General features: G+C 39.8%; 2 protein-coding genes across 2 annotated transcripts; both read right to left on the bottom strand.

The window, feature by feature from the left end:
- Positions 1-238: 238 nt before the first annotated feature.
- Positions 239-2821, bottom strand: lpar6a (lysophosphatidic acid receptor 6a). Its single transcript, XM_070905629.1, has one exon. It carries the CDS (start codon positions 1948-1950, stop codon positions 850-852), a length of 1101 nt encoding a protein of 366 aa, XP_070761730.1. The 5' UTR covers positions 1951-2821; the 3' UTR covers positions 239-849.
- A 6184-nt stretch (positions 2822-9005) lies between these two features.
- rcbtb2 (regulator of chromosome condensation (RCC1) and BTB (POZ) domain containing protein 2) lies at positions 9006-18806 on the bottom strand. The gene is made up of 12 exons (XM_070905425.1): positions 18634-18806; positions 17196-17330; positions 16134-16284; positions 15588-15754; positions 15339-15497; positions 14676-14783; positions 14444-14586; positions 13900-14090; positions 13213-13339; positions 11051-11190; positions 10837-10967; positions 9006-10725 (listed from the first exon to the last, which is right to left on the bottom strand). The coding sequence occupies exons 2-12, from the start codon at positions 17319-17321 to the stop codon at positions 10585-10587; spliced, it is 1584 nt and encodes a 527-aa protein (XP_070761526.1). The 5' UTR covers positions 17322-17330; positions 18634-18806; the 3' UTR covers positions 9006-10584.
- Between the last annotated feature and the right edge of the window lie 1448 nt (positions 18807-20254).

Genomic DNA, 20254 nt, shown 5'->3' with positions numbered 1-20254 from the left:
CCACTTCTTTACCTCCTCATTTGCATTCAAGACAAATGTTAGAGGTTTAGCAGTTAAATGTAGTCGAGTAGTCTCATGAGGTTTAATGTTGTAAATAAACAGGCATTCTACCGACATGTCATTTTGAGTTTTGGTCCATTATATCATGCTCAAGTTCAACATTTGAAAGACAGCATTTTCTTCATTTAAAAATGAATAATAATAATAATAAACACATGACAAAAGGTTTCAGGAGCCATTGTTTGTTTTAGACAGTACATGACTTTTATTCATTACTGTGGCATGAGTGCAGTGCGTAGAATTCTGTGTCAGTGCATTTAATGGTCTACAAAGACATAGAGTCTACAATGAAATGCTGAGAGAAGGCACTTCTGTGACCCATTTGTAATTCACAATTTAAAAACACAAAGCCCTGTACAATCTATAGCTTGATATAACTTTATGTTAATTTAATAGATGCTATTCTAAAGTTAGCACCACAACCACGGAAATGTACAGACATACAAGCACATGTAGCATTCAATATCATAACTGTCCTGCTGTTCAGTGATCACATTCCCTTCCAGGTCACTGGCAGAGTAATTGTGCTTAACACAATTACAGTATATTCCACAGGAAAGGGAAATTAGTAAGTAGTAATAACAAATCCACAGATGTGAGCAAAAGGTCATGCTGCAGTAATACTGCAGAGGCCGTCAGTGACAGGTCCAAACATTTGCCCTGAGATCAGATAATACTTCTTTGGCGGGTGCTTCACAAAAAATCCTTTCCCATTGTCTCAAGGAGGTTTATTTTTCTAAGGAAGGATGGATTTGAAAACCTTTCATGCTGAGTGTCGCAACCCTACCTTCACACTGAAGACTCATTGTGGAAGACTTTAGCTTTGAGATTCCTCAGGCTGCACTGCAGGTTGGAGCTGGTTTCTGACTGCAGGGCCTCGGAGAACTTGATGTCATACGAACGGCTGACCTGAGACTTCCTCTTGATGGAGTTCTGGATGGTCTCCGAGGTGAAGTAGTAAACAATGGGATCAAAGCAGCAGTTGGACACAGCAATGCAGAGGGCTATTGGGTAGATCGTTCGGACCACCGACTCCACAAAGCAACCTTTCAAAGTTTTTGTGCGGACCAGAGCATAGAAAACCAAGTTTACATTGTAGGGAATGAAGCAAAAACAAAAAATAAAGAGGTGCACAATTATCATGCGCAGGATCTTTGTTTTGTTCAGCTTCCCCCCACGACTGATGGTTTGGGGGCGACGCAGGGTCTGCAGCACCATGATGGAGCAACATACGTTGAGTAGAAGCGGGATGATGAAGCCCACTGTCTCTATGAAGATCACCACCTTAGACAGGTGAGATTTCCACTGCTTGGAGGAGAAGTTCTCGAAGCAGAATGTGGCATTAGTCTTGTTGTTCTCACGTGAGGTGGTCTCCAACATGAACCCTGTGGGGAGACTCCCTGACAACACCAGCACCCATACAGTAATACACACTATCCTGGCATTGCGCTTGGTCCTAAGCGTCCTTGAGCGGAAAGGGTGCACAATGGCTAAAAAGCGATCCACGCTAATGCAGGTGAGAAAGAGTATGCTGCCGTACATGTTGGTGTAGAACAGCGAGACGGAGACCTTGCAGAGCATGCTTCCAAAAGGCCAGTTCTGGTTGATGAAGTAGAAGACCCTCAGAGGCAGCGTGCAGACAAACAGCAGGTCAGACACCACCAAGTTCATCATGTAGGTCGTGGTCTCGTTCCTCAGCTTCAGAGAGCAGGTGAATATGTACATGGCCACAACATTGGTGATCAGTCCCACCACAAACACAATGCTGAAGATAGTGCTGTACAATGGGTATTTGAACCCATCGTTCTTGCTGCAAGTAGAGCTGTTTGCAGAGTTATTTCCTGCCCATCGCAGGGTGAAATTGTCAGTCAGGAAGGTGTTGTTGTACATTCTGAGAGACAAAGAGTGGAGGGATGAGGGGTGTCTGTTATGTAATAGCTATATAATGAAAGGGCTGCCCTACACAATGAATGGAGATTTAAGCACTGAACAGTCCTAAACCACGATACATTGAAAGACACTGTCATCTGATAATTCAGGCCATTGGCACAAAGGTTTCTGTCCAACACAACTGTCCATGTTAGAGAAGATTGCTGCACATGGCCAACATGATGCCCTCCCCTGTCTTGATGTAGTTATTTTGGGGGTTACCTCATGTTGAAAAGACCCCTCCCAGAAGACAGAGATTCAGGCTGGAGTGTCCTCCCCTCCCCCTGCTCTGTCTCCCGACCAGGCTGCACCCCACAAGTTGCCAGCTGAGCTTTACTTACTCAGATAAATCAGTCAGACAAAATGTGTCTCCTTTTCACTCAAGAAGTCCTCAACCACCACCACGAGCTGCTGAGTCCACAAAAGGAATGATGGTATATCCACATTCAGGTCCACTCGAGGGATGCCCTCATGGTAAAATCCCTTCTCTTTGTCAAAACTCAGTCCTGTGTTTTTGTCCTTTTCAGTTCCAAAGCAGCAAAGTTGTTTGTCATTAGCTTTCCACCTCTCACAAGGTCCTGACCAAAGGAGCAGAACTGCAGCTTGAGCTGAGCTGCTCTCCGTCTGTGTGTCACAATGTGAGCGTGTTTCACTGTTTGTCCTCAGGGTCTGTTTCCTGTCCCCCGTCGTTATTTCTCTTTCTCTTACTGACTGAGTGAGTCACTCAGTATCTACTTCTCTCTCTCTCTCTCTCTCTCTCTCTCTCTGTCCTCAGCTTGTCTCTCCCTCTGACAGCCTCACAAGCTTTTGCTCAGCACGCATCATGCTCAGACAGTTCTGCTTCTCCTTTGTGCCGGTATCACAGACAGTTTTTGTACTTTGAGTGGAAGGGAGAGCAGCTGTAGTAACTCCTCCCACTGCCTCCAACCGAACTCCTCCCACTCCTTTGTCTGATTTAACTTCCTACAGTTAAAGGAGGAATCAACCAAAACAACTCCGTATTGTGAGGGAATTCATAGAGCTCATAATTAGCTTCATGCAATACTATCAGCATTGTAGTGCACCAATAGTGGGCTTATAATACAGCCATTTCGATATCAACTAAAAATAAAAAATGTGCCTTCAAAGACCAAGAATCTCTTGTTAAAACGTTAGTTAACTATGAATACATTTTTAGATATTAAAGCATAACAAGTCCCTCAAGCTGCATTACAAGTGGAAATATAACTTTACAATAATTATAGTAAAAGGTCTTCGTGGCTGAACTGTGATGTGAAGATCGAAGGCCTCAAAATGTATTTTTTTTTGTGTTTTTGTGACTTCTCAAACCCCATACAAGCCCTTGCAGAATCAGCGGTGGAATGTAACATTTACTCAAGTACTGTACTCAGGCTGCTTTATACTTCTACTCCACTACATCTCAGTGGGAAACATTCTATGTTGGTTTTTACTTTCTCACGTTTATTTTGCAGCTCCTGTTACTTTGCAGATCAAGTTATTTTATACAAGAACTACGACTTATATAATACAATACACTGGTATAGGTTAATTTGCCCAATGGCATACTGTACGTTAAAAATAACTCCACCACAAACAGCTGCATCATAAAATGCTGCTTACACATGTATGCATGATTAATAACAGCCCAATGATATGATTCTTAGTAATAATATAAAACTGACATTCTTCTGCATAACGACTACTTTTACTTTTGACACTTTAAGTACATGTCACTGCTCTTACTTGTATGTACTTTCATTACATTACAGTACAGTACATTTTGAGTGCAGTACTGCAATGGATTATTTTTACATTATGGTGTTGCTACTTTTATATAAGTAAAGCCTCTGAAATACGTCTTCCATCACAGTACAGTATGACAGAGGTGACTGCTTCCACAGGTCTGATGGGAGGTACAAGAAAATTGAACCGTCTCCTTGTTGTTTTGACAGCCTGTGTGGGCAGCAGCTCTGCTAAAGAAGAACAGAGTTTTATTTTTGCACAGAACATTGGAAATGAGACAGAACAAAAAGCTTTCTCTATTCAGTGGTTTTCCAGCTGCCCTTGTCAGTCCATGCCCACAGCCTTCTCTTCTCAGCACTCTGTGGAACAGCATTCAAGTTCTCCTGCCTTAGAAACTCCCAACTTGGCAGTCAGTAAAAACATTGGGGCTTTTGTTGTGAGTGAAGAGCTTAGCAGGGAGGAATGTGAAGTTTATAAATAATTAGTCTCAGGCAACTTGAAAGTGCTCTCAGCTTCTTGATCAGCAGTGTGGTGAGTGAATGCTATAAATGGTTTGAGTGTATTTGTGTTGGGTGGTTGATAGTGTGTCAAATAGGAAGTATACTACCTGGTTGGGTTTCCCCTGTGGAAACTAATGCTTGTCTGGCATGTAAAACAAGTACATTTCTGCCAAACCCACACTTTGTAGTTCACATCTCAATAAAACCACACAAAGGTAAGAGAACTTGTTCAGCTGCTTTTTATTGGTTACCATAATATTTCCCCATTTGGAACTGACATGGTAACACGACACTAATCCAGACATGGTTCATTTTGACTTCACAGAGTTACCAACAATAGCCAAACAAATGAAGGAAAATCTTGCAGAGAATCAAAGAGACAGTGGGTGTTTTATGGCCAGTGTGCCTCTCTTTGTCAGTCCACCACAAAATAAACATCATCAAGGCTGGAGTGAAATGTTCAAGAAAATAGAAAACCTGCACTATTGTCTTTCACTCGCAAAATAGTTCCATCCAGCACATAAAAACAAGCTCTTCACATGCAAGTATGTGGTCTCTAAACAAAAACATGTGCCTGAAATCCCTGGACTGTTAAATTTCTCACAATGCCAGGAAACTGTCTGGCACCCCCAAGGCCAAGACTGAAGGCTTTCAAATGTAAGAGAAAAATGCATGAGAAAGGTAGCAGGTGACATAATATTGTTGTGTAATCATCATCAGTGGCAGTCAGAAGCGTACTTCAGACACAGGTTACAAATTTCATCATGACTTCAAACTTACTTACATGAAAAAAAACTTACTTAATGTTACTTATGAATTGATATACACTTGAACTTGAAGTAAAGAGAGTTTTGTCAGTTGTAAGAGACTGACCAGGCAAACTTTTCTACAGGTTATATTGCACACATCACGAGACCAACACAGCTACATAAATGTGCTGTAAACCCAAACTATGAGCTAAAAGATGCTAAAAATATCTGTAATAGCTGCAGAGTTTGGTTCTCACTTTGATATTGAACATAGTCGTTTGGTGTTTAATTGTATTATATTGTATTGTATTGTTCTATGTTTCAGAGGTGCTGTTAGTTGGATTCTGTTACCTTTAGACAGAGCTAGGCTAAGTGTTTCCCCCTGTTTCCAGTCTTTGTGCTAAGCTAAGCTAACTGGGTGCAAGTGGTATCTTCATAATTAAGGCAATACGTGGTGTCAATCTCGTCTAGCTCTCAGCAAGAAAGCAAATGGCAGTATTTACCAAAATGTTGAATGACTAATTTCAATCGAAAATAAGTAGTTACTTCACTTCACTCCTCTTTAATGGCCACGCAACAAGGGTTGGTGGAATTTGCTTTTTCTACAGCATTGTGATTTGGGACTTGAGTGTCAAGATTTGTGACTCCCACGTGACTTTCAAGACAATTCTCGAAGAAGCATCTAAAATAACACGTCCTTCAGCACCAAAACACATTGTGTTTGATCACTACGACATGAAAAATGAGCTGCCCAAATGAAAACTGCCAAACAAATGTCTAACTTGGCAAAAGGACACTCTGGACGATGGACAGCTTCACTGCAACTCAAAGGGCTTTCGGCTCATTCTCTCATGTTCACCTCGGAAACAGAGAGACTACACAAATGTTGTGCTGGCGTCCACAAACAAACAAACAAACAAACAAACAACAAGTGAAACCGGCACAACCCAAGAGAACTGCAGTCCATACACAAACCACTGCGGACAAGGAAGTGTTCCAGGACTGCCACGGCAACTAAACGAGTGTAGACCAGAGCCCTGACACAAATCTCACACATCTTATAAGAATATGTTTCACCAAAGAGACTAAAAATAGTTGGCTCCTGGATCGTTGAATTGAAGCTGTTGGGAGAAAAAGAACACAAGGGAAGAGATTTTTCTATCACTGAGACTGTGTGATCCTTCTCCAGATGTTAACATATTAAGAAAACGTCATGATCTATGGGCAATGCAAGGTAGTGAAAACCCTAACTTTATTATCTGCATCTTCAACTTCTCTTGGAACAAAGTGTTTAATAGTTTCTTACAAAATGAAAACTCAAAACACATGAAAACAGTCTGCTGTGGGTCTTTGAGCGAAGTGTGCTTCCCCACACTGCCTTATCAACTTAAAGCTTTCAACTGCTTTGTAAAACAAACACTCCCCACCCACAAATCTGTCACCCTCACCCACTGCAACCACTGAACGCATGTGCAGTATTATAAAAAGCCCTTGCTTGTCTCTACCAACTCGGTGTCGACTTGTCTTCACAACTTTTTTTTACAAGACAGTCTCTGTAGCGCCAAATCCTCAACACATTACTTAAGGTGCCAAGTGGATAAAATGTCAACATTTGCGTGGTTGTGTGTGTGTATGCAACTGCTAATTACTGAACAACAAGTGGTGAGAATCATGACTATGCAGTAGATAATGAAGTACCTGAGATCAGATTGCTTGTTTTGTGCCTTCAGTATTTATGTCCTAGATTCAGCATACAATGTTGCATGTAGGTAAATGGTATGCACCTTTAACTAAGTTAAGCTCTGCTTCATTGAAAACCAACATGAACGGGGACAGTTTCCTGGCACCACTGTCCTTCCCCTTTTCTGAATAAAGCTTGTTTTTTACGAATTACGCAATTCTTCACCAGAAACAGCCATGCAGATGGTTTCATTATCCTGCTTCCCCATTAATTTACATGTTTCACAGCAATTCTGTCGTCCACTGATTTTAATTTTGTCTCAAGGGTAAAACAAGCTCTGCTTCATGCTTGAATGGCTATGCAGAGTGGTTCAAGCTGATGTTTGTTTACAGGTCTCACAAATACTGGAGCATGAAACTCCATATTTTTGCAGCCAGACATTGGTGTGCTAACAGGATGTGATGTTAACACTCTGTACTGATCTATCAACAGTGAGTGCATGAGCCAACACTGGAGTTACAAGGTAAGTAGCTACAACAGACTATGAACCAGTGCAGCTCTCCTCCATCAAAACATCAACTTCCTGTGTACTAGAGCGTCAACAGAAATACAGAAAATACAATTTACATTTACTCACGACTGTACTTAAGAACAATTTTGAGGTACTTGTGCATTTCCATTTCACGCTACTTTGTAATTCTACTACTCCACTGCATTTCAGAGGGAAATGTTGGAGGCTGCACTACATTTTTCTGATGGCTTTAGGCCTTTTTGTGGATTAGGATTTTACTCACATAATGCATGACCAGCTTATAAAATGTTATAAACTATTCAACATTATGTAAAGTAGTTCAAATTAAGGAACATATGTTTCTCACATATGCATGCATGTTGCTGTGAATACTTTTGAATACAGAACTTCTACTTGTAATTTAATATTTTTACATTGTCGTTTTGCTGTTCTTAATGAAGTCAAATATCAAAATACCTCATTTCATTTTTGTTCGGAAAATTAAAGGGCTTTATTGTCAGCAAATTAATCAATAATTTAGATCACATTTTTGTCAGTGTAAGGGCAGGTTGTACGTGGCAGAGTGCCAGATACCGTTGGCAGCTGTGTGCACTTCCTCATATTCCATGTAAAACCTTTTAACTTGTGTGTCAGCTTCGTTCAGTCATTTTGTGTGACTATGTACATGTGATCAGTCTTAGGCTTTATCCATATAACAACATATTAACGTGACTGACAGTCCAATGCTGCATACTATACTATCATGTGTATGTATGTTTTCTGGCAGCTGTAATGCAAAATAAAAAGCCAAAAAACACAAAATTACCTCCAAGTAATTTCATGTTTTGACTCTTCTTTGCATATAGCAAAGTGTTGTGGATATTAAGTGTTAAAGATGTTTCCTGATCTAGAACCTTACACCAAATAGTCTTCTATACTTCTATACCTCAAAGCCATATGCACATCAATTTAATATAGTTAATTTCGGGCATAGCCATAAGCTGGAACCAAGTAATTGAATTATTGTCTGTGAGCTGCAGATCTGGCTTTCATCACAATATGCCCAAACATACGGTCGGTTAGAGCTCAGCATACTGTCAAGCTTATGTTTCGTTTTAGTAAAATCAACACATTCTTACACAGTCTCAAAGAAGCCTCTGAACAAATCTAATATTTACTGCACACCAATTATATTGGATTGCCTTATCTTGTAAGGTGTTCCAGTTATCCTGACTGGATGATGTGGCAATAATGTGAAATAAACAGGCGTACATGAATTTGAAACTCATTTGAAATGAGTCAGATTGTATTACATTATACACACGTTCAAATGAATGCACCCACTTCCTGCATAAATCACTAGCAATATTACATTAGTTGTTTATTAGGTATTACATATCTTTCAAACAAATTATTTTGCAACTTTCATTTGCTTGCATTTCCCCGACTAGATGAGGGGGGCACATTACTTCATATCGTGTTTCTTGAGTTGTTTTCAAAAGAAATGTACAACTGAGTTAGAGGAACTGTAATATGCAGATAAGTGATTAGTTGACATTGACACAACATGTGCCACCGGTACTCAGCAGGCTTTCACCCCAGAAATGCACGAGTAGGAGATATTCAAGTACTAGGCACTGCCCCCCGATGGCTTAGAGCTGCTATTGGTAAAACACAGTTATCACTTTATGTATGTAGCTTGTAGCTAGCTGTACATTTGCACAAACATGGTGTTGTAGGGGATGGCCATTATCTTCACTATTTTACATTGTGTGCACATGTGTATGTCAAAACTGTTAATCACTCCATAACAGACCACAGCAATCAAATGATGTAGTTATTCATTTTAATAATTGTTGATTATCAAACGTGACCATTAGAGCCACTGTAAGCAGCTTACAGCGTTTTCCATACAAAACAAGAACACAGGCATTTTTAGTAATTATCAAAATGTTCCAAAAAATACAATAATTGGCTCGTGAAAGTAAAAGTATTTTGTTACATTCTATTGAGACGGATTTAGGAATTTAATGTGGAATTATCTGGTAACTACATTTAAAGACCTTGTGGTCCTATATGAGACTTATTCAACACAGTCAGTTGGTAATTAGACTAAGCCAGCACTATTTCATTACCACAATGTGCTACCAGGGGAGAGATATAAAGAAACACTTGTAAAAAGAACCAGATGTTTGCTGCCAACTTATTAACAATTAAAAAAACAATAAACAACCAAACTTTTGTAAACATACCAAATTGCAATGAAACACAACTGTAAAATCAGCTGCATTTACAGTGTAACATCACCAACCGGCTACACATGAATCAATATGCTTGTGTAAATCAGACACTGTTTCCAGCTGCTCAGAGAGGGTTAATCTGAACACCAGTAAACGCGCAGTACGATGTCCTTATCTCTCGAAAAGTGTAACTGACTTCACCTTTTTCTAGCAGTCTACTGACGGTGGCCAAAGTAACTTCTTTTAACAGCAAAACAGTGCGAATGTTAGTACACAGACATCAAACAGTAACCATAAGTTTGGATGGCAAAGGTGATTAACTACAATATAAAACAAAGTGGCAAAATTTAACATTGACTTATGTAAGAGAACAGATATCATCAGTGATCAGATACAAACTATGATTGTTCAGAAAAACATAAGTTGCAGTTTTCTAAAACGGAAGAACAACTTGTATGTTTTTCCTCATTAAATACGACTTCTCAATCCAGAAAGTTCGAGAATCAAGGCTTCAAAGAAAAAGCAGCACAATGTGAAGGGTCAATTCACGGCTGACTTGTTTTTGTTGATCACTTCCTGTTACTATTGATCAGACATAATGTACTACAGTACGATATACGCATTGATTTGTTTTACTAACTGATAAAGGGCAGTGTGATAAAAAAAAAAGACTTATACCTCAACACCAAGCCTATGTTGCAATGAATTATGTTTAGTTTACAGCATTTCCAGGCGTCCTGTCTGAGCTAGTTGTTACTGTGAGGCAAGCACCTGCACCTCATCCGTCTGCTGACTAGCTTGAAAATAGAAATCAGACACTGAATTAGCCAAGCATATTGTCAGTAACACAAAGACGACAGAAAGACGACCACTGTGGCACATCTTTCTATTCGGCCTCTGCGCTGCCTGCTTGTGACTGACTGAGTGGTGTAACCCAATATTTACGCCCTAAGCAACCACTGTGTTTGGGCTAGGTTTAGGGCATCAACACAGAAGCATCAGCTTGAAGGTGAAACCTTAAACCATTTGCCTCTCCAGTGTTAACATCCCCAGTGACAAGGCTTTGAAGTACTGATCAGCCTGATGTTTACTTTGGTCTAGGGTTGACTCTCAGGACCTCAGTGAGCTTAAGCCTCATGGCGTTGGATCCATCACTACGGGGGCACTCTAGTCAGTTTTTGAAGGCCCCGTAGCGGCTGGCTTTACTAATGAAGTTCTTGAGCAGGTCATGGTCCATGTCTGCAAAGGCCTGGGTCTGCGTGACAGCTGTTAGGTGGTTGACGCAAAACTTGAAGCAGAACTCCTCCAGGTCCTAAAAATGAAGAGGGCTGTCTGGTCAGTGCTGAGGAGTACAACTGACTAGCTACTGAGAAGGCCCCCACCACCATGGTGTCTGACTGTGTGTCAGGGGCTATAAGCTTACCCGCGCCTCATACTTGACCGCAGCAGAGAGCAGAGTGATGGCGTTCTCCTCAGAAATTCCTCTCTTGATCGTCTCCTGGCACAACCTCTTCAGCCTCGTCTCTCGGTAGAACGTAGCTAAGTCTAGCAACCCTGCACACACAAGAACAACGCACAGGTGAGTGTGTTTAGTGTTCTCAGTGTGTAAAAGGACTGTGGTCCATGCATAGGCTTACCAATAGCATCCTCTGGTGGCAGGTTAATAGTGTCTGTGTAGAGGTACTCCAGAAAGGCTCGGTACACCAGATATGAGAACTGGTGAATTTCTATGGCATCCTCATCTGTTTCATTCAACAGTGCACGAAAATGCTCACACCTGGAGAGGAAAGAAAAGGAGCAGACATGGTAAAAGATACCACACCAGTAATTTAGTATGTGTTAGTCTATTACAAATGATGTGTACTTAACACTACTGCTACTACTACAATATCCTACTCAAACCAAGGTTTGCATTCATTTCTTGTCAAAGTTATATTATCATTGAGGTAACGCAGCGCAATTTGCAAATTGCATTACCAACCAATGAAAATCAAATTTGAAAAAAACAAAACAAAAGAGACTTGATGTTCACTGTGATCGATCACATAACTCAAGCAAGTTTCAACAGCCTGCTAATTACATTTCATACTGGATGGAAATCAATGCAAACTGGCGGCCTATAAAGAAGGAACAATCTCTGCAAAAGTCTGAAACACTACAGCATCATTTGAAAAACATTCAGCAGAAATATCAAGTATACATGATTAGTAGTTAAGGAACTAAAACTTTCAAAATCACTGCTATGCCCTTTTAAAATACCTGGTAAACTGAGTGAACCTCAGGTACACTGAGAAAGACTTCTTCATTTCTATTAGTTACATACAGTATGTCGTAAGTATAGTATGGTTGGTTGTTGTAGCTCACTGTGTGTACTCATTAATGTTGTCTGATTGTGCTGTAAATCATGTTTTCTTTCCCATAACATTTTATCTGAATCACACCACATCACTTCCCCCCCAAGAGACAATCTATACAGACCATGTATATAGAAACAGCAATGGGTCTTTTTTTTTATATACTGTGATTGTTATCGTTACTTTGAGTCAGAGTGAAAATGAAATATATCCATATATTCTTATGGTCTAACTTAAGATTCACTCTTAATGATATAATACACTTCCAGAGGCAAAGCTGAGGGACTTTGCCAACAACTATAGCCCGCAGTATTTTTCCATTTTTGTTCCTTATGGCCCTCTGCATTATAAATACTGATCAAATTTCCCTCACTGCTAATCTCTCCTGGCTCAAAACACTGCCTCTCTATCTTTTCTTCTCAGGACACAGTTTAACAAACAACTGATTTTCAAACGTATCATTTGCATGTGATCTTGCCAAAGCAGGCGTTTTGCACTGATGTATATTCGTGTGAGCGTGTGCACTAAGGTTGACGTCACAGACAGTCTGGCTCCTTCCTACTGACAGTGCAAAAGAGCAAGGGACTGAAATGCAGATACTTTGTGTCCAAGTGTGGTTATAAAAAGAAAAGCGGGAAACAATATGTCTGTCTTTGCTTCCCCATGACATTAACAGGAAAGACGAGGAAACACTCTCTAACAGATGGAGTTTAAAAATAGGAAACACAGCATTCAGTAGGTATATGTTAAATTCATTATCACAGAAAGGTGGCTCAGTGTGTTTGCCATCATGACGGCTGCACAACTAACAAAATGATTTGTTTGTCTTGATTTTTTGTTTCTATAATTAACAATCACGCAATTCTGCAACATCAAAGAGTTCCCCTGAAAACTCCAGTGTGGTTTATCAAGCGCCTTCATTACTCATGACTAAGCACAACCTCTGAATGTGAATAATACACTCATGTGACCAAAATGAAAGTCAGGATGGAGAAGCAGGCTGCTCTGGGGAGGAAGAAAGGAAAAGCATGTTCCAAAGCAAAGTGCAGTGGCCTAACATCAGAGAGGAATACCTGGAGACACTGTTTCTGTTCCAATATCTGGATGCACCTAAAACTAGCTCTTAATTTGGTTTGTGTAAATAAGAACCACAGTAAGCCACACATTGTGCAACTCACCAGACACACACCAGCTGCTCTAAGTGTCATGTGACTGGACGGGAACTGTATTGTTTTGGTTAGTTTTTCCTAGACTCCCATTTCATTTTTAAGTCTATATTCATATTCAACTTCAAAACTAAACGGTGAGAACATAATCATCACATTATTTAACTAAACCTAATTTTTGCCAAATAATCATAATAACCAAGTAGCACGTTCACATTTTCACTTTGGACGTTGAGGGTCTGCACTTATCCATATTAAACATCGGCAGGTTTTCTGTACCTGATTTTCAACAGGGCTTTGTGAACATGGATACACTTCCCATCAACCAGGAACTTCAGGTCTGAAATCTCTGGGCTGTCAAACTCCTTCTTCAAAGACTGGGCAACAGTCAGGTAGTCATCACCATCTGGCAAAAATAAAATTATTTTTCAGTGAAATGATGCCTGTCTTTGAAACTGAATAAGTGCTAAATGATGTGTTACGCCTATTTTACAGTCCTGTAACAACTGCCGTATTTCACTATAAAGATCACATATATATAGGGTATGCAAATACATAATTCTATTAAAATCCCATAAATTACAATTAAAAATGATACAGATATGACTCTCTCTAGTACACTTTGTAAAAGGAAACTCTAGGGAATTTAATTGGAGTCAGTATGTTTTCCTCTAGCACTGCAGTTGAACAGGTAACAACATACAGAAACAGAGTGCACAAAATAAAGATGAAGATGTGTTTATGCTCCTCAGTTTGAGTTGACTTCAAATGAGATCAATCGGTAAACATATGAGTGTTTGACGTGGACAGGAAACAGAGTTTCCTGTTTTCTTTCTTAGACCACTTCCAGGAATTTGTACCTATGACACACATGTGGGAGAAAGTAAAAAAAATCCTTAACTATAGAGGATGTTCTGGGGCTCTTGTTCAGTTTTAGAAATCTTTATATTCCTATAACACTCTTACCTACTGAGAGGAGGTGCCACGTGACCGCAGGTGTGGCGAAGCACGCAAACACATCGTCTGTGCTGCTGAAATGGGTGAGGTGGGGGCTGGCCACGGCCTGACCTCGACACTGACCCCACATCAGGACCTGCCCACTCTGGGTCTTGGCAGCTGACGTGTGGCTGGTGTGACATGCAGCCACCTCCACCATCCTAGTGACAAAAATAGAATTCAAACCTCAAGTACTGCTAACATGCAGCCTTCTTATGCAGACTGTATACTGAAATATGTCTATTGTGGCTAATTAAGAGGAAAAGAAGGCATTCTATCACAGACAAATAGAAGCAGATTTCCACAATGAGCACTACTTTTATATTAATACTTCTTTGGAGTCAGAAATCAATCTCTTATTACTCCATGGTGTTAAACCATATATGCCTTTGAGGCATTTAGCGACTAAAATAATTAATCTCTCAGGATCTTGTCATGTGCCCCTCAGTAACCTGCTGTGGTGGCAGAGAGGTGTTGCTGCTAATTGAGGGCGGCGTGAAAACAAAGTACTAACCTCTCCTTGTCTGTGTTTATTTGAGTGGGGAGAGCTTGGTTACTCTTATTTCCTGTTCCCAACTGCCCATACGAGTTGGCTCCCCAGGCGTAAACAAACCCCTCATCTGTAAGTGCCAATGTATGTGCATAGCCACAGGCAACCTGTTTATGGAAGGAAGAGTGTAATTAAGCTGAATGTTAACTGAAGTAAATAATCAAAAACAGAGATGTATCTCTCTCTGGGCTCTTACCTGGACGACGTTGACACCTTGGAGAGCAGCGATCCTGCATGGGGTCTGCTGATTTCCATTGTTGCCCAAACCTAGCTGCCCGTTGCAATTGTAGCCCCAACCATAGATCTACAAACAGGGGACAAATTCAGACCATGCACACACTATATCAATTCTATTCTGTATGTTTTGGGCTATTTGTTTTCAGCCTAGCTTTTATCTGCATATATTAGACATACTGTGAAAATCTGTTAGCAGCACATTCGCATTTTCTCTAAATTTTTCTCTTTCAGCAGTTATATGTATATTCTGAGATGTCCCCATTGCAAGAAACTCATTTACTGTAAACTGCAATGAACACTGCCTTCTTAGAGGAGAAAGAAAAAGCTTCTGGATACAGGGGACATTAAATCAGGGTAAAAATGTGTGTCAAATGGTCTGCCCCTTCTGAAGAATCTGTATATTTAAAAGAAAATGGTAAAAACATGAAATGATTAGCCATGTCTATAATGTACTAACTGCTTAACTCATGAACATATTATGTTTAGGTGTGATACACATTTGCATTAGCCAATCCCCTTAAAAAAAGAATTAAGGGTTAGGTTACTACGAATAAGTTGCCCTACTGAGAGCACTGAATCACTTATCCATGCTAAACATCTGCAGATTGATGTGACCCATTACCTCTCCATTGTCCAGTACAGCCATAGAGCAGAGCTGACCACAGGCTATGTTAACCACCACTTTGTTCTGCAGACAGCTGCTGACCCGGCGTGGTGTCGGCTGGTTGGCAGTAGACCCTGAACCTACTTGGCCCGAGTTGTTGTAACCCCATGCAAACACCTGAACACAGATAAATGTTCACTGTCCAAAAGAAATACACAGATTAAGCAGAAAGAACCTCAAGGAAGGACATGACTGACGACAGGTTACCTCTCCATCAGTTGTGAGGGCAATAGTGTGGTGGGAGCCACAGGCCACCTCTGTCACTCTCTTGCTAAGGAGGTTGGTGGACACCAGGGCAGGCGTCAGTCCGTGGTTGGTGGTCCCATTGCCCAGCTGGCTGTAACCATTGTGGCCCCATGCAAATACCTCTCCATCTACATAGCAGCCGGAAAACTTTCACTCATGTTGTCTCAGTGGTTAATATTTTATTAATAGATAAGAAGAAGTCGACTTCACAAGATTCATTAAAGACATCTGGAAAAAAGGAACAATCTGTGATCCAAATGTGAACAAAAGACTAGACCCATTACAAAAAATGAAAACCTGCTATCACTCATTAGACTCATTAGATTTTTTTTTTGCACTCTTTTGGTTTTAATTAGCCGATTTTTTGTGTATGGGCAGCAATGACACTGCATCATCATAAAACCAGATTCATTTGCATGCATCATCTTGTTGTTGTTGATGTCATTCCTATGCCTCCAGAAGAAATTCCCCCTCAGGGACAAATAAAAGTTTTCTGAACTGGATTACCTGCAGTAGCGATAACCACATGCGGTCCTGTTCCATAGCTTAGGGACACAATCTTCTTTCCACACAAGACATCAATCCTGCGCGGCTCAATAGTGCTTTGAAGGTCTCCGAGCCCTAAACAGCCGCTGCAGTTGGTGCCCAGGGCAAAGACCTGCAAAGACCAAACATCACTGGTGAAATGGTACTGATGTTAATAAATGATACATAAATGCTTCATTCTGATGTTTACTGATGAATACGAACACCCCAGTATGCACTAAGTATTTGGTGAGACAACATACTGGGAGGAGACTAAATTATAAAATTGAAAATTATAGCAACAATTCCAAGTGTGAAAAGTAATTTTGCAGTCTATGTGAAATACATTTTTACTGTATTTTTCCATTACCATTAACCTGTCTATTATTTTTTTGATCAATTGTCTATAAAGTCTTTAAAATGTCAGAAAAAGGGAAAAATGGCTCTCACAATTTCCAAAAAGAGATTTTAACAATCAAATTATTAACAAACTAATCATTTCACTGCTATTCACACACAAATAAAACAACAACTGCAACCAAAACGTAATCTTTTGTGAGATTTGTGAGACGTTTTCAGAAATACTTTTCCCAGAATGTTTGTGAGCTGCATGAACTAATATCCACTTAAGTAATAACCGTGCATGCATGCAAGTGAAATCCATCAAAATAAACGGAGCAGTCAGTTGTGTTCACGCCACAACTGACTGCTCCGAAACATAAACTGTTTGGGCCACAGGGACAAACACATGAGCAAGGGAGGTAAGATGAGGCACGCTCTACACCTTTCCACAGGATAAAAATGGAGCTTGCGCGGGTATTAGGCCTATACGGCTAAAGATAGCCTCATTCTATCTGCTTATCCCTGTGCCTGGAACTGCAACCTGTATCAACCTGAAAGTGAGAGGACTGCAGCATTTTTTATCCACTTCTAAATAGAAAATAATCAAATCAATATTATGAAAGGAGAGTTTATCAAGCCTTGCAACACTTCCCAATGTAAACAAGAGGATTAAAGCAACCTTGCTTAAAGCCTAAGTGTTACCTCATCATTAACTGTGACATAGAGGGCTTCATTTGCAGCACTGCCAAAGACACAAGCCTGCCGGATAAGCCGTAGTTCCTCAGGAGGAAGGAGTGCAAACACTGGCCACTTCCCCACGTCCAGCATACTACTCAGCTGTGAAATGAGGAGAAAACATAGTTAAACAGATGTGAATACAAGTCATCCAGATATTTAAACATATAGTGTAAAATGCTGGAAATGTACCTTAATGGAAAGATAAGAATCAAAAAGACTTATTTTTCGATGTGCACGTCCTCTTACCTAAACATTGTACTTACTGGGTTTAGTTTGAAAGAAAGAATGGATTCATAAAAGGAAAAGGAAAATGCTTAATCACAGCAGGAACATGATGACATTGTCATTCCTGCTCTGGTTAATAAACTCTTGATTGCATACAAATTACTATTGCTGTTGTTAGTATGGTTATCAAAAAATGGCAAAAATCAGACCAAAAGAAGGCCAAACTTTACTGTTGAATGTGCAATGAATATGCAAAAAGGAAACGTACAGTAAATATTGTCCAGTCTGTAACAACAAATGCATTAAGTAAAAAATGAGAGGATAAATTACCCACTAGGTTTCCCATGTCTCAAAAGTGCCCTGCACAGACAGCATCTGGGCACTGAGCCCAGTTTTGTAGACAGATTAAAACATGTATGTCTGTTGACTGCGGTAAAACCAATAACGTATGTTTACTGACAGAATCAGTGTGTCGCCTCTACATTTTTCTTTGCTCTACCATATCTAAAGCCTGATACAGTATTTCCAATACAAACACCAAATGACAAGGATGGACTCACTCTCAGGGCAGTGTAACCAGCCCACATGCATTGATTTGAAACGGGTTGCTTGGGCCTCTGTATTTAATTGAGATTACTTATTAGCTTGTTTTCTCCAAGATTAATGTATTCTCATAAAACCTACTTGTCTCCTTGTGTGTGTATATCAGAGTAGGTAATAGTAGGTAATATGGCTGACAATACGTAGCAATTATCCACTGAATTGCAAGCACCAGACTCGTTATCACAAGTAACAAACTTCAAAGTCAGAACGCTTTACAATGACAGTCTCTCAGCGAGCAATACCATAAAGTTGCACCTAGCATTAACCCAGACCTTATGACCGCCACCCATCCCCAACTACACACCGCTTTCATGAGATGTCCAACACTTCAAGTCAACAAATTGCAAAGAGGACACAAGTAGCCAACGCAAAAAGACACAGGGTATGTTGCGTTGTAAGACTTTGTAAGAGCTTGGGTTTACTAGCTAGCTAGCAGCATAAAAGTTGCCGTTTAGCGCTACCATTAGCGGTAGCCTAACTATTAACCTATCCAGCTGAAAAACTATTAAGCTAATTAGCGTAAGGAGTGTTGTTGCTGCAGGGAGCCGCTGATGGTTCAAACTGTTGACGTTACCTTGCTGTTGTTCTAGCTAGTGTTTCGCCCGCGATGTCGTTTTCTAATCCCTGAACACTGAAACATTGAAAAATTGTCAGCCAACATATCTGGCGAATCAAGTTGCTGATGGAATCATCTCGACAGTCTGTTATGGGTCTAGCTTCACATAAGTTGCTGGGGTTGCACCTTGTTCTAGCTAGCTTTGATCGCTACACCACCGACTGCCAAAACACAGCACCACTTTACTTCCTGTAGTTAGATGGTGCGTTCACAGAAAGTCGGAGCTGGGAACTTCTAATGTTTAGCTTACCAAATATAAAAGGCTTTCCCAGCAAGAATCATTCCCATTAGCTAACTATTAGTAATAGACTTTGTAACATTTAAGTCGTCTTTTGAAAACCAACAATTAAAGACAATCCTGATATACAATAATGTATCAGTTTATTTTGAACATTGAAAATGGGTGAAAATAGGCTATACAATCTATCTAACAAAATCTGCAATTACAAGTAAATAAAGTGATCGTAATTAGTATTTTGATTAGTAAAGTCACACATTACTGCTTGACTGATTGTACAGGAAAGAAAGGAAAGAAACTCATAATCAACCCCAATAAAGGCAAGATTTGAAACCTTTCGGTGATAAGTATATTTGAGGAAAGTTTTGAAGCTTGTTTAATTTGTATGTACTTGATTTTAACATTATAACACCCAACGTCTTAGATTAGACTACACTGTATTTGATTTGGACAATTAACATCACGTAAAAATATGTACAGTATTTACATATGTTCTATTTATATTTCCTCAGATGCATCTATGTGGGTGGCTACTTTCATGAGTATGTTTCTACATACTTTCATAACTATTTCTCTTTTCAAATGTATCTGTGTAACTCTATTCCTCCATGGACTCTTCTTATTGGAAACTGCACAGAAAACAATATGTTATGGGGGAGGATAAGACACATGCAGAAACCAGCCGACATCAGTATATCTCGAAATGGAACAATGTTCACCTTTTTAGAATCAGTTTTGTGGAAGAGGACTCCTTTTTACTTCAAATCTCATTGACTGCTATGGCAAAAACAGCTTGGTACTCCTTTATTAAGGCCAGCAGGTGGAGCCATGGATAACCTAGTCTTAGTGCATGACAGTGCACGAGACATTGCACTTGTTTGTGCCAAAGCCTTACAGGCCCTCATTTGACATGCTCATATTTTACTTGAAGGTAAAATCATATGTGTTGGTAAGTATAAATTGTGCCTTTGAAAATAAACCGTGACTTAATGTTTAAAATACATACATTTCCATTTTAATGTGCACCTTTTGATGGATAAATGGTAGCTCAATATATTACAGACTTATATTACAAACTAAGTGTGCTCACATTTGTTTCTTGGGTCAAATAAAACCATGTAGATAGACAGATACACTTCTAAAGTCTGTCCATTTTAACTATGACAGACATATCATCATACTCCCTAAGATTCTTAAGACTTTGAGAATTTGGTAGGAGTGGTATGGGAATACTTTATGTAATTAAAAAATGCAAGTTTACTTATCCTTACAGTAATTATACATTCTGTACAGGAAACATGATAAAAACAGTATCAATGGTAGCCTACTCTTATATGATAT

Source organism: Enoplosus armatus, chromosome 5, assembly GCF_043641665.1.
Source record: "Enoplosus armatus isolate fEnoArm2 chromosome 5, fEnoArm2.hap1, whole genome shotgun sequence".
NCBI lineage: Eukaryota > Metazoa > Chordata > Actinopteri > Centrarchiformes > Enoplosidae > Enoplosus > Enoplosus armatus.
The sequence above is the reverse complement of the archived record's forward strand: the minus strand, read 5'-3'. Positions and strand labels throughout refer to the sequence as shown.